This window comes from Leptonychotes weddellii, chromosome X, assembly GCF_054177405.1.
Source record: "Leptonychotes weddellii isolate Sample4059 chromosome X, ASM5417740v2, whole genome shotgun sequence".
Classification (NCBI taxonomy): domain Eukaryota; kingdom Metazoa; phylum Chordata; class Mammalia; order Carnivora; family Phocidae; genus Leptonychotes; species Leptonychotes weddellii.
Window position 1 is genome coordinate 63546542 of NC_138385.1, and position 15361 is coordinate 63561902.

The following is a 15361-nucleotide window of genomic DNA, read 5'->3' on the forward strand; positions in this document are numbered from 1 at the left end:
TCGTGGAAGCTCTGCATCTTTCCATCCATTCTAAATGACAGCCTTGCCGGTTAAAGTGTTCTTGGCTGCATGTTCTTCTCGTTTAGTACCCTGAATATGTCTTGCCAGGCCTTTCTGGCTTGCTAGGTCTCTGTGGATAGGTCTGACGTTATTCTGATGTTCCTCCCTCTGTACGTAAGGAATCTCTTCCCCCTAACTGCCCTTAAGATGGTTTCCTTGGTTCTAAGATTTGCAAGTTTTACTATTACATACTGGGGTGTTGGCCTGTTTTCCTTGATCTTGGGAGGGGTCCTCTCTGCCTGTAGGACACAAATGTTTGTTTCATTCCCCAGATTAGGGAAGTTCTCAGCTATGATTTGCTCAAATACATCTTCTAGTCCTCTCTCTCTCTCCACTCCCTCCGAGGTTCCAATTATTCTGACACTGGAATGCTTCATGGTGTCACTTATTTCTATGATTCTATTTTCATGGATTTTGAGTTTGTTTTCCTGGCCTCCTCTTTTTCCCTTTTTATCTATTATATTGTCTTCCAGGTCGCTTATTCGATCTTCTGCCTCACTTACCCTAGCTGTTAGATTATCTCGATTGTATTGGATCTCACTGATAGAATTTTTAAGTTCTGCAAATTCATCTTTCATTTCTGCCCTTTGAGACCTAGGTTGCCATTAATTGATTTCTCCATTCTAGCTATTGTCTTCACAATTGCTCACCTGAATTCCTTCTCTGACATTTTGGTTATATCTGCATCCATTTGTAAATCTGCAGCATAAGTCATAATCTCTGAGTCTCTTCTATTTTGGGGGATCCTCCTCTTAATCATTCTGTTGATGGGTATTTGAGGGAATGTATAGAGTCCAAATTATTGACCAGAACCCAAGCAAGATGCACCTGTTTTCTAGGGACCTTAGGGTTGCTGGCCTCTTGTTTTCTCAGCCTGTCTTCTAGGGGAGGGGCCTGCTGCACTGTTACTCAGGCAACCCTGTTTGGGCAGAGTTGCCCTGCCCCCCAGTGGTGGGGTATGGCCTCAGTGGGAATCAGTTTTGGGGGCTTTTGTTCTCTGGCGGCTTTCTCTGGTGGATTTCCACGTCTCTTCCGTGAGTCAGAGCAGAAGAGCCTGTTTCCAACCCTCTGCCTCAGAGCAGAGAGATTGCAGTCTGTTCTTCAGTGAGCTCTCCAGGCCACACTGTCTCCGTTTCTGTCTGTGCTGCTATAAACTGCAGCGTCCTTGGTTGTGCGCCCCTCCGCAGATCTCCCAGTCCTGCCTCCCATTTGGGGCACATCTCTGCCCTTTGTGCTTCTAACACCTTCAGCTGCTCCCAGTTTGCATGGGCGACCCCGCAGCTCCGTGTTTCCACCCCTGGGGCTGCCCTAAAGTCCTTTCCCCACTGCTACCAGTCTGCGAATCTGTGCCCTGTCCCCAGCTCGCAAGGCTGTCGCTCACTAGCAGTGTAGGATCCCCACAGGCAGGCACCCTTCCGGTGCCGCCATTTATCCTCTGATATCTGCCTGCAGAATCATGGCTCCCCACTTCATACCTCGAAATTAACCGCCTGCGATATTCTGTTTGTAGAAATCCAGATCTTACATCTCAGGCTGATTTCGTGGGTGCTCAGAGTGGTCTGGTAGATATCCAGTTCAGTTCCGGGGACCAGTTGAAATAGGGTCCCCTACTCCACCACCATCTTTCCTCCTCTCCCTAAGTGGGTTATTTTCCTTTTTATTGTTGAGTTCTATATATTCTGGATACTAGATCCTTATCAGATATAGTATATGCAAATATTTTCTTCCATTGTGTGCAGTTTCACTTTCTTGATGTTATCATTTGCAAAGCAAAAGTTTTTAATTTTGATGAAGTCTATTTTTTTTTTCTTTGGTTGCTTGTGTTTTAGGTGTCATATGCAAGAAACTGTTGCCTAGTCCAAGGTCACAAAAATTCGCTTCTGTGTTTTCTTTGACATATTTTGTCACTTTAGCTTTTACATTTAGGTCTTTAATCCATTTTAAGTTAATTTTCATATATAGTGTGAAGTATGGGACCAAGTTTATTCTTTTCCATGTGGATATCCAGTTGCCCCCTCACCATTTGTTGAAAAGACTATATGCGACCCCTTTGAATTGTCTTGACACCTTTGAAAAATATCAATTTAGTATAAATGTTGGGTATATTTCTGTACTCTCATCTATTTCATTGATCTCTATATCTGTTCTTGTGCCAGTACTACACTCATTTGGTTACTAAAGGCTTATAGTAAGTTTTAGATTCAGGACGTGTGAGTCCTCCAACTTTGTTCTTTTGCAAAACCATTTTGGTTATTCTGGGCTTTTTGGATTTCTGCATGAAATTTAGGATCAGCTTATCAGTTTCTGCCAAGAAACAAGCTAAGAGTTTTGATAGGAATTGTGTTGACTCTGAATCAATTTGCATAATATTATTATCTTAACAATATTAAATTTTCTGATCCACAAACATGAGATATCTTTTTATTTAGTTAGGTCTTTACTTTCTTTCAACAATATTTTGCAGTTTGCAGTGTACAAGTCTTGAACTTCTTTTGTAAAATGTATTCCTGAGGATTTTGTTCTTTCTGATGCTACTTAAATGGGATTGTTTTCTTAATTTTATTTTCAGAAAAACAGTTGACTTTGTATATTGATCTTGTATCCTGCAACATTGTTGAATTCATTTACTAGTTATAATAAGTTTTTTGTGTGGATTCCTTATATATATATAAAATCTTGTCATCTGTGACTAGTTTTAATTTTTCTTTCTAATCTGAATGCTTATTTTTTCTCTAATTGCTCTAGCCCTCAGTATACATGTTGCATGGAAGTGGTGTTTGTTCTTAATTGTAGGATGAAAGCATTCAGTCTTTCACCATTAAGTACATTAATTATGGGTGTTCCATAAATTTCTATCAGTTGTTTGAGAAAGTTCCTTCTTATTCCATATTTGTTAAATGTTTTCTTTTTTATAATGAAAAGGCGTTGGATTTTGCCAAGTGTTTTTTCTTTTTCTTTTTTTTTAAAGATTTTTATTTATTTATCAGAGAGAGAGAGAGAGAACAAGCAGGGGGAGCAGCAGAGGGAGAGGGAGAAGCAGGCTCCTCACTGAACAAGAAGCCCAATGTGGGACTCGATCCCAGGACCCTGGGATCATGACCTGAGCTGAAGGCAGACGCTTAACGACTGAGCCACCCAGGCGTCCCACCAAGTGTTTTTTCTGTGTCTATTGAGATGATTATGTATTTTTTCAAAACTTTATTCCATTAATATGGTGTATTACATTGACTGATTTTCATATGTTGACTCAGTCTTGCATTCCTGGTACGAATTCCATCTGGTAAGGTGGATTTTTTTTTTTTAATATATATGTTACTGGATTTGGTTTGCAAGTATTTTGTTGGGAATTTCTGCATTTCTGTTTTTTGAAAGTTTATGAAATATTGATGTTAATTATTCTTTACATTTTCAGTAGACTTCACTAGTGATGCCATCTGGTTCTGTTTTTTTTTTTTTTCTTTTTCCCATGTAAGTTTTTTTTTTAAGATTTTATTTATTTATTTAACAGTGAGAGAGAAAGAGAGAGTGCACAAGCAGGGGGAGTAGCAGAGGGGGAGGGAGAAGCAGGCTCCCCGCTGAGCAGGGAGCCTGATGCAGGGCTTGATCATGACCTGATCTGAAGGCAGACTCTTAACCAACTGAGCCACCCATGTGCCCCAAGAAGTTTTTAATTACTCTTTACTTGTCATAGGTCTATTCAGATTTTCTATTTCTTCTTCAGTCATTTTCTGTAGTTTTTATCATTCTAGGAATTTATTTCATCAGGTTATCTAATTTTTGACATACAGTTTTTCATAGTGTTCCCTTTAATCATTTTTTAAAAATTTCTGTTAGATTGGCAGTAATATTTACTCTTTTATTGCTGATTTTAATAATTTGAGTCTTCTCCTTTTTCTCTATTTTAACTTTTTACAAAGCAAATGTATCCCTGTGTCTATTGTGTAATTAAAAAAAAAAAGAAAAGAAAAGAAAAGAAAATACATACAAAATAGAAAAGCATATCAAAATGGGGATCTGGGTAAATTGGTAATTCCCTGGCATTATTTCTCCTCTATGGGCCTAGGTTTCTTCATCAGGAAGTTGATATGTTGGTTCATTTTTGCTGAAGTGGTTGAAAGCCTCTAGCTCTATTATTTACATGATCAAGTGTGGGATTAAAGACCATGGTTGGGAATATTTGTGGACAGAAAGTAGACCAGTTTGGGAGAAGCCCAGTATTCCTGAAGGACATAGTAGAAGCTAAGGATGGAAACGCAAATTGAAGCCAAATTATGGTATTGTTTGAATTTTAGGGTAAAAGATTTGGACTTGCTAATGAGGAACTATTGTGGATTTTGGAGCCTGAGACTAGCCAATCAAAGTGATAGTCAAGGAAATTGTTCTGATAATGATATATGGGAGGGATTAGACCTGGGAGATAACCCAGGGAAATCACCTATAGAGTCAGGGCCATGACAGTGGGAATGGAATAGGAAGATATGAGGACCAGAGTATTCTCTGATTTGGAAAGCACTCCCTGGAACTGCTGAGGCAGGAGGGAGGGGGGGAGCAGTTAGTAGTCTTGCTCATCCTTGTGTCTCTCATAGTTAGTGGTGAGGCAAAGAATAGATCCAAAATAGATTTTTGTTAAATTGCATTGCACTGACCCAGCTTTGCTTAGAGTTCAATAAAGGCTGAAGAAAATAGTCTTCAAGTACTCTGAGAGGACTTCCAGGAAAGTCTTCCAACTTGCCAGTCTCTAGACATTGCCTGTCTGAACCTCACTCCCACAGATATCCTGTGCTCCTTCCCACTGGAACTGTTTCAGAGAGTCATCTCATTCCAGCCACCCAAAAGCCCATATTTTGAGTTGACTTGTCTTAAACTCCTGAGAAGAAAAGAAAGGTTTGTTTCATTTTAAATCTCTTAAAGGCCTGCCTATGGTACAATTTTTATAGCAGAGCTTAGCTTACTTTGTGAAAAGCTGATAAAGCTAATGAATTATTATAGGATGAGGCTTTTATTGTTTCACATAGTCACCTATATGTATATGATGCCCTTGCATCAATGCCTTAGAATCACCTTTTTGAACAGATCTGTTCCTTGACTAATCATTCCTCCTCATTGCCTACTGATTGTATTAAAGGGCAGCTGTTAGCATATTGAAGACACAAAGTTGACCTTTGAAAGATGGAAAGAAATTTCCAATAGAACATTTGTAGAGGATGAAAGGTTCTGAATGGAGATACATTTTTGCACATTTGGCTGTGTATGCAAAGTGCATTAAAATGAAGTGAGTCTTACTTGCTTTGGCCTGTGGCAAATAAATTGACTATATGCTGGTGCCATTTTTAGGTTTGCTGGGTGGTAAACATACCCCCCATCCTCTGTGAGGCAAAAAGAGAGAGGAGAATATACAGAGTGGAGAAATAACTACTGTTCCTCTAGCTTCATCCCAAAGCCTCTATCCTCCCAAGGCCACTTACCAACAGGCCTTTCTGATGGCAGAAATAGTGATGCATCTAAATTGCTTGATCTCAGCTTTGGGAGGCAGGAAAGTGGAGAAAGCTGGCATGGGGGTGGTATGGAAAGGAAAGATAGATCGTTGATTAAAGCTGTTGAGACAACTGACAAGCTCTTTGGGCTAATTCCCCTGGCAGATTTTACCATTCTTCCTAAGGTTCCACCCTTCCCTTTTTCCCTAACCCTCTGGTCTTCCTCCTTCCAAGGACTAGGGTGAAATGAGCCATCTCCCTGATTTAAGCTGTCATCCCAGATGCAGAAACATCTCACTGAGCCTCCCCAAAGGAGGTTTTCCTGCATCCCTTTGCCTTCATGTGTATAGTTTCAACACTTACCAACTGTATGTACCCATTTCTGATGATTCTGATAATTCTCAGCTCACCTTGGCCCAAGCCCTTCCCTACTCTTTTCCTGTTTTCCTTAGAACCAGAGGTGCAAAGTTGCTAGTACAGTGGTTAAGAGCACAGGCTTTGAAGTCAGACCACCTTGTTCCTATCCCAGCTTTTCTGCTATCCTAACTGTGTGACTTAGGACAAATTCCTTAACTTTTTTGAACCTCAGTCTCCTCTTCTGCGAAATAGAGGCAATAATGGTACATGCCTGGCAGGACTGGGTAATACAGTTCATTGAAAGCTCTTAGCATAGTGATTGCTGTATAGTAAGTGCTCAATCAGCTATTGCTGTTATGTGGTGTTGCTGTTTATGTGATGACATTCTGTCATCTCCACTCCAACATTGAAGATGTAGAGATCTTTACATACCCAAGGCGTTTTACAGTCAAATTTTAATTATTATTTGTACATCTTTTGATGTAAATTAACACTGAAGGTCCTGTTTTCAAGATGCCCACTCCAATATCCAACTTTGGTCTTCAGGCTCATAGGTGTTGTGTTTGATCCAGCTGTGGCATATGCCCAAGATATATAGCTTAGTCTGTTTTTTTTTTTTAATCCAGCTGTGCTACCTAGATATGCTCAAGCACAAATAAGTACTGTTTGGGGTACCTGGGTGGCTCAGTCAGTTAAGTGTCTGCCTTCGGCTCAGGTTGTGATCTCAGGGTCCTGGGGTCGAGCCCCACATCAGCTCTCTGCTCGGTGGGGAAGCTGCTTTTCCCTCTCCCTCTGTGCACTCTCTCTCTCTCAAATTCAAAACAAAACAAAACAAATGATTTCTGTTTGCCATAACTCTTTTCTTCTCTGAAATCTTACACAAGAAGCCTCTCAGGGATGACTTAGTTGTATCCTTCTGCATCCTCCATTTTACAGATAGGTCATCAGAGGCCTAGAGAGGATTAAAATCATGCATAAAGCCAGCAAGCCACCCTAGAGCCACACCTGGCATTCAGTTACAGGGGCTTCTGGTTGAATGTTCTTTGAATACTTGAAGAATTTAGTTTATCCTTTTTGTACTTGGCTAGAAACTTTTCAAAGAAGGAAACTACTCTATTATTATTCTTTTGCCTGCTTCCACAGCTCTGGGTGAACCAGGAAGATGGGGTGGAGGAAGGGCCCAGTGATGTGCAGAATGGGCACCTGGACCCCAACTCAGACTGCCTCTGTCTGGGCCGGCCACTACAGAACCGGGACCAGATGCGAGCCAATGTCATCAATGAGATCATGAGCACCGAACGTCATTACATCAAGCACCTCAAGGACATTTGTGAGGTAGGCCCAGCTATGATAGTATATGTGGGGGCACCCAGGGTGGGGTAGAGGGCCTTTTCATGAAGAATCAACAACTTTCCTGAGCTGTACCTGTGACAGTCCCAAGATATTGGAAAGAGCAGCTGGATTGGCCTCCTATATTCTGCTCAGTGGGTAAAACAGGAGCTTCTCAGTCCCTATAGCAGTTTCTCTTTCTCTGTCTAACTTTTGTCTTTCATCCTCATATTCCTTCTCTCTCTATCTCTCCCTGCTTCCCTCCCCCATCTTCCCTTCCCTGAATCTCTGCTCCTATCCTTTTGGCTTCTGATTTGGTTGTTGCCACACCATGTAAAGGCCTGACTTCATTTGTTAAAGCACAAACATATCTCCCTCCAACTCAGTGGTTCACAAACTTGAATGTGCACCAGAGTCCCTGGAGTGGCTTGTTGAACATGCAGATTCCAGCCCCCTCTGCCTCCCCAAAGTTGTGAAATCTCAGTCTGGGGTAAACCAAGGCATCTCTACATTTAACAGGCATTCCTGGTGAAACTGATGCTGTTGGTCCTCTTCCTTCACTTGAAGAACACTGGTTTTGGGTTTGAACAGAAAAGAGCTTAGGGGGAGGAATGTATAGGAGATAAAGACTGAGTGGATAAGTCTCAGCTCCTTCAGCATGCCAGTTTGCTCCCCAGGAGCTGTGGCTCCACATTCCCTAACTCTATCCCTTCCATCTCGCTAACCTGAGTAAGAATGAGAGCCCTTTTTTTCATACTCTCTTGAGCTCATGAGACAAGTTGACATTTTCAAAGGGCATTTTACTAAACAGTTTGGGAATACCAGTGGGAAATGGAGGAAAGAATGTTTTTAAAAAGATTTCTCTCTTTCTCTCTCTCTCTCTCTCAAACACACACACACACACACACACACACACACACACACTCAAATGGCATCCTGCTTGACCCAGGGAAAACTCTACTTTGAATATGTTTATCCCCTTCTTTCCAGATGAGGGGTCAGGTCCTACTTTCTGTCCCCTAAGTGCTATTGAGTGAGGTCAGGGCCCACTCTGGAATCAATAATATAGTTTTAACACTTTTTAAAGTTCTTGCTTCTTTAGAATATTGTTACCCAATAGAACTTCCTGCAGTGATAAAATATATCTGCATTCTCCAACACGGTACCCATTAGCTAGCCATCTGTGGCTATTGAGTGGTTGAGATGTGGCTAGTATGATTGAGAAATGGGATTTTAAATTTTATTTAATTTTAATTTAAATAGACACGTGACTAAATGGCACCCACATTGGACAGTGCAGATCTAGAAAGATCAAGGCCAAGGACTATGGGCCTTAACTTTTTTCACCTCAACTCATTTTTTCATCTCTTCCAGGAAGGTTAAAGGTAGAGTAGAAAGAACAAGGACTGTGGGGACATGGAATGCTGGCTTTCACATCCTGACTTAGTCACTTAGGAATCCTGTAGCCTTGAAGTTGCCCCTTAACTCCTCTGACTTTTGATTTTTCTGATTTGTCCAGTGGGCTTGATTATACCCAACTCTTAGTTTTGTTGATAAAACTAACTAAACATAATATTATAATTATTTGTAAAAATGTAGTTTTCCTTTCCTTTTCATCTATTCACCCAACCATCCATGTCTCTCGTTTCTCTTTTCCTCTTCCTTACCTCCAAACAAATAGCTGAAAATTACCCTCTGAAATGTGCTATGTGGCATTGGACATCAAACCACTGACATGTCATTCATTCAGCAAACATATAATAGAGTTCTGCTCCATGCTAGCTTTGGACATAGCTCTTACCCTCAAAGTGCTCTGCCCTAGACTGGCATCTGAATCACCTGGGAGCTTGTTAGAAATGCAGAATCTTGGGGCACCTGGGTGTCTCAGTCGGTTAAGCATCTGCCTTCGGCTCAGGTCATGATCCCAGGGTCCTGGGATCGAGCCCCACATTGGGCTCCCTGCTCGGCCGGAAGCCTGCTTCTCCCTCTCCCTCTGCCACTCCCCCTGCTTGTGATCTCTCTCTCTCTCTCTCTGTCTCTCTGTGTGTCAAATAAATAAATAAAATCTTAAAAAAAAAGAAATGCAGAATCTTTAGCTCCACTCCAGACCTACCAAGTACAATTCTGCATTTTAACAAGGTTCCTATTTGACTTACATTATATATTAAAGTTTGAGGAGCACTGCTGTAAAATGGTAGCTGTCTTATAATGTCATAGAGCCTATAATATAAGTACAGTCCATTCTTTACCTGACAGCTGAGGGATGCTATCAAGATCTAAGTTGGGTCATATCACTCCTCTGCTCCATCTGATGGCTGACAATCTCTCCTTGAGTAAAAGCCAAGCTCTTACTATTATTTACAAAGTCCTGTGTGATCAACCTATTCTTACCTCTATCAACCTATTCTTACTTCATCTCCTTCACCTTTCCCATATTCTGTCCCTACTCCAGACACTCTGGTCTCTTGCTGTTCCTAGAAAAATATCTGGCATACCCCCTTCCACAGACTTTGGACTGACTTTTCTCTCTGCCTAGACCACTCATGTCTCCCACCTTCACCTCCTTCAAATCTTTACTCAGATATCACCTTCTCCTTGAGATCTTCCTGAATTTTCTACTTAAAATTGTAATTGCACTGTCTCTTCCTCTTTCCTGCTTTATTTTCCTCTATTGTACTTATTGCTATCTGACATATGTTTTGCTTATATGTTTTCTTTATTGTTCTTCTCTCCTACAGAATGTAAATTCCATGGGGGCAGGGGATTTTACCTGTTAATTTACTGATATATCCCCAATACCTAGCACAGTTCCTGGCACATGGGACAAGTTCAGTAAATATTGTTGAAAGTTAGAATTAAATACAAGTGCTCACATGCATGTATTAACTTTGGCAATGTATATTCACATCTTATGCCATGTGATTTTCAGACAGGGCAGAGGTTATTAGTGTTATTCGTATTTTCTAGATTAACAGACTTGAGTCTCTAAGAGACAAAATTACCTTCTCAGAGTTCTCTCAGGCAGTGGCCCAGTGAGAGTCCTTTAGTCTTAGAAGGATCTTCTGTTCTCAACTCCCAAACATCTTGGCCTCTTCTTACAGGGCACAAGCTCAGGACAGCAATAGAAGTATTCATCTTTCCAGAAGAGGGAGTGTTATGTCCCTGCTTTGAGAACTTTCCCAATCCAGCCAAATCAAGTAACGCTTTTGTTGGTGATCTGCTCATTCCATATTTCTCAATTATTCTTGGTGCTGAAGTTAAAGGTTTAAATGGGAAGAATCTCTTTGTCCCACCTTGCAACCACAGTGTCATAAAGTTTAGCTAGAACAAAAGAAGGATGGAGAAATCTGTGTCTAGCTGGACCAGAAGACAGTATTTTAGTCCAGGATTGTGTCACCTCTAAACCAAAGCTGTAAGTAACAATATGGTTTATCATAGAGAATACCAGACTCAGAATTGGGAGTCCCAGGTTCAGGACCCACCTTGGTCACTGATTGGCTGAGGAATCTCAGGTGAATGTTTTCCATCATGGGCCTTGTTCCCCAACTCTAAAATGAGTGGGTCAGAGGGTTTGCTCTTTAAGTGCTGTCTGGATCTTATGTTCTTTTTTTTTTTTAAGATTTTTTTATTATTTATTTGAGAGAGAGAAAGAGAGATAGCGACAGAGATAGAGAGAGCATGAGCGGAAAGGAGAGGGAGAAGCAGGGTTCCCACTGAGCAGGGAGCCTGATGCCGGGCTCAACCCCAGGACCCTGGAGTCATGACCTGAGCCGAAGGCAGATGCTTAACCGACTCAGCCACCCAGGTACCCCTGGATCTTATTTTCTGTGATTCTATACAATCTAAATATATTCTTACTAAAGAAAGCTGTGGTAGTGATCCAGGTTACTTTTGCATTTTCTGCTGTTTTCTTCTTGGTACCCATGAAGGCATGTTTTACTCAGGCATGATTGTGTTAACATCAGGCATGAATGTGTTCATATGGTATATCTACTCTTTCTGAAAATTAAGGGAGACCTCTAAATACTTCCTAATCTTGTGCTTTTGAAAAGGAAATGGGAGACACTGCATTCAGTATAAAAAAAGTCACTATCTATTAAAAACTATACATATTCATAGATATGTATTTATTTTTATATATTTACTCTATTTAATCTATATATCTATAATATATGTGGCATATATGATTAAATAGGATATACATCATGTTATAATTTTATAATTATATATTATAGATTATATATATCATATATATTACATATATATTTACTCCTGGGAACAGAAAATGCTTTACAAACATTTAAGTTACAATACCTTCATTTTACAAATGAGAAAATAGGAAATAAAGTATTTTTTATCAAAGTCATTCTGTGAGGCCAGTAAGATAAAAGAGCTTTTTTAATGAGTTCTTTGCAAAAGATGACATTTTTCTTTCTAAATCCAGACAGTGGGATAAAATAGCCTTGTTTCACTTCTAGGTCACCTTGAACAGTGATTGGTGGTATTACCTCTTGTAACCTTAGAACTCACTGTATAATCAGGGAAACTGAGACAACAGGGTAAGCAAAGCTAAAGATGCCTTATAAAGTTGCCTAGTATGCCTCTCTTAAGGAACATAATCTCAGTCATCCCATACCTGTGAAATACATTCTGTTCTCAAATTCCTCCAGAGAAGCTGGACTGCCTTTCCTCAGTCATTTGTATTAGTGTCTCATACCTGTTAACATTAAGAAATTCTTCCTTAGGTCTGATTGAGTAGTGATTTCCATTTGATATGCTTGAGCCTGGGGTTTCCAAACTTATTACCTGTTTGGGTTTTCCTTTCTGTAATTACCTATCCTGATGTTTCCCAGTTGTCTTTTCATCTCTGTGTGCATATAGCAAATAACACATTGTAAAATGGTAATATTTGTATAAGGATAAGGCAGTTCAGCCGCTTGAAGTGACCATCCCAGGGGTTTCTGGCTGCCCATGCCCTATCTATTCACCTGGTATTACCTGGACACCCCAGGCCCTGTTCCTATCCTTTACCCATTGTCCTATAGTTTCTTATATATTTTGCTTTCTTGCTGATTTACAGTATTTCCTTGTATATTCCAGGTATTAATCCCTTGTCAGTTTTCCATGTTGCAATATCTTCTTCCTGTTTTCCTCTTGTTTTTTTGTTTTGTTTACAACATTTGAAGAAAGGATTCCCTGGCCCAAAAAGGGAAAAAAAAAAAAGAAAAAACCCACCAGTATAAACATTCTGCTTTTAATTTTGCTTTTATCATCATTAGCATGAAAAGAGCTAGTCATTTTGCAGTTATTCAACATATATTTATTGAGCAGCAACTATATTCCAGGTACTGTTAAACTCTGGGATACAGCTATGAATAGGACAACCATGATCATAATCCCCTAATTTTCTTAAAATAATTTTCAAGATGTTTATTAAGTCCCCTGTCAGGCCTCAGGCTTCCACACAAAACAATATATGAAATCTCTGGAAGTCAGAGCTGAAAGGGGCCCTGGAACTCTTTTCTGATATATGCATTTTAGAGATGGAGACACTGAGACCCAGACTTGTGCAGGCCTTTCCCTAAAGGAATTCCCAAACCCTAGGTAATCCAGAGGTTCTTTGGTCTATTTTACTTCCCTATATTCTTTGGGATCTTCCCTGGAGATAATGGCTATGGTTTGTATCCCATATCAAGGCACTAATTTTAGCTCAACCCATTAGATCTAGCCTTTTAGATCAACTCTTGTCAGTTTAAGAACAGAGTGAAATAGATAGGCAACCTTCCTTAACCATTACCATGGCAATGCCAGGGCTAATTTATACCAATTATGATTGATTTGATAAACTCCCATAGTACTCTTAACTACTGTGTGGTCTGTCTTCTCATTCATGCCTTACTTTACTCCTAGGAGGCAGAAGTGAGGCTCTCAGATACTGCCTCTGTTCAGTCATTTCACACTACTGTCATATCACCCTATTCTCTCTTACCATTCAATGGGGTAGCATCTGACAGGATTTTGAAGCATGCTTGACAGTAACAGCTACAGACCCGTTTTGCTCCTTCTGCCCTGTGTTGTTTTTAAGGCCCCTGTCTACCCTTCTTACTCCCCTCTGACTGTACTATTTTCTTCATTTTCTTCTGAAAACAGGGCTCACAATTGAGCTGCTCTCCTGCAGTGGTGTAACATCTTCCTATTAATTTGTCATTCTATCATCTCAGTCTATTTTTTTTCTCTCCAACATAAACTGGCATTAGTCTTTTTTCTTTATTATGATGTTCATTTAGCCAACATATTTTGGATACTAGCCCTTTATCTGATACATCATTAGTTTTTGATGTAGTATTCAATGATTCATTAGTTGCGTTTAATACCCAGTGCTCATCACAACATATGTCCTCCTTAATACCCATCACCCAGTTATCCCATCCTCCCACACCCTCCCTTCTGTAACCCTCAGTTTGTTTCCTGGAGTCCAGACTCTCTCATGGTTTGTCTCCCTTTCTGATTGCTTCCCATTCAGTTTTCCCTCCCTTCCCCTAAGATCCTGTGTGCTATTTCTTATGTTCCACGTATGAGTGAAATCATATGATAATTGTCTTTCTCTGACTGACTTATTTCACTTAGTGTAATCCCCTCCAGTTCCATCCATGTCAGTGCGAATTGTGGGTATTCATCCATTCTGATAGCTGAGTAATATATTCCATTGTATATGTGAACCACATCTTCTTTATCCATTCATCTGTTGAGGGACATTTTGGCTCTTTCCACAGTTTGGCTATTGTGGAAATTGCTGCTATGAACATTGGGGTGCTGGTGGCCCTTCTTTTCACTACATCTGTTTCTCTGGGGTAAATCCCAGTAGTGCAATTGCTGGGTCATAAGGTAGCTCTATTTTTAACTTCTTGAGGAACCTCCATACCATTTTCCAGAGTGGGTGCCGTAACTTGCATTCCCACTAACAGGTAAGAGGGTTCCCCTTTCTCCACATCCAAACCAACATTTGTTATTTCCTGTCTTATTGATTTTAGCCATTCTAAGTGGTGTAAGGTGGTATCTCACCGTGGTTTTGATTTGTTCTTCCCTGATGACAAGTGATGTGGAGCAATTTTTCATGTGTCTGTCGGTCATTTATATGTCTTCTTTGGAGAAGGGTCTGTTCATGTCTTCTGCCCATTTCTTGACTGGATTATTTGTTTTTTGGGTGTTGAGTTTGAGAAGTTCTTTATAGATCTTGGATGCCAGCCCTTTATCTGTTATGTCATTTGCAAATACCTTTTCCCATTCCATAGGTTGCCTTTTAGTTTTGTTGACTGTTTCCTTTGCCATGCAGAAGCTTTTTATCTTGATGAAATCCCAGCAGTTCATTTCTTCTTTTCTTTCCCTTGCCTTTGGAGATTTGTCTAACCAGAAGTTGCTGTGGCCGAGTTCAAAGAGGTTGCTGCCTGTGTTCTCCTCTAGGATTTTTTTTAAGATTTTTTTTCTTTTTTTTATTATGTTATGTTAATCACCACACATTACATCATTAGTTTTTGATGTAGTGTTTCCATGATTCATTGTTTGCGTATAACACCCAGTGCTCCATTCAGCCCTCTTTAATGCCCATCACCAGGCTAACCCATCCTCCCACCCCCCTCCCCTCTAGAACCCTCAGTTTGTTTTTCAGAGTCCATTGTCTGTCATGGATCGTTTCCTCCTCCGATTCCCCCCCTTCATTCTTACCCTCTTGCTAACTTTTTCTTCTTCTTTTTTTTTAACATATAAAGTATTATTTGTTACAGAGGTACAGATCTGTGATTCAACAGTCTTGCACAATTCACAGCGCTCACCATAGCACATACCCTCCCCAATGTCTATCACCCAGCCACCCCATCCCTCCCACCCCACCACTCCAGCAACCCTCAGTTTGTTTCCTGAGATTAAGAATTCCTCATATCAATGAGGTCGTATGATACATGTCTTTCTCTGATTGACTTATTTCGTTCAGCACAACACCCTCCAGTTCCATCCACATCGTTGCAAATGACAAGATTTCATTATTTTTGATGGCTGAATAATATTCCATGGTATATATATACCACATCTTCTTTATCCATTCATCTGCCGATGGACATCTTGGCTCTTTCCACAGTTTGGCTATT

At 40.3% G+C, this 15361-nt stretch overlaps 1 protein-coding gene across 9 annotated transcripts in view; it reads left to right on the plus strand.

The window, feature by feature from the left end:
* ARHGEF9 (Cdc42 guanine nucleotide exchange factor 9) overlaps positions 1–15361 on the plus strand; it is a 202578-nt gene that overhangs the window by 105013 nt on the left and 82204 nt on the right. For 8 of the 9 annotated variants that reach the window (XM_081808797.1, XM_031033070.2, XM_031033077.2 and 5 more), the window contains one exon: positions 7035–7226. In XM_081808797.1, coding sequence (XP_081664923.1) covers positions 7035–7226 — 192 coding nt within the window. Of the gene's footprint in view, positions 1–4866; positions 4945–7034; positions 7227–15361 lie in introns of those variants that run through there. The other variant, XM_081808796.1, reaches the window with a different exon arrangement.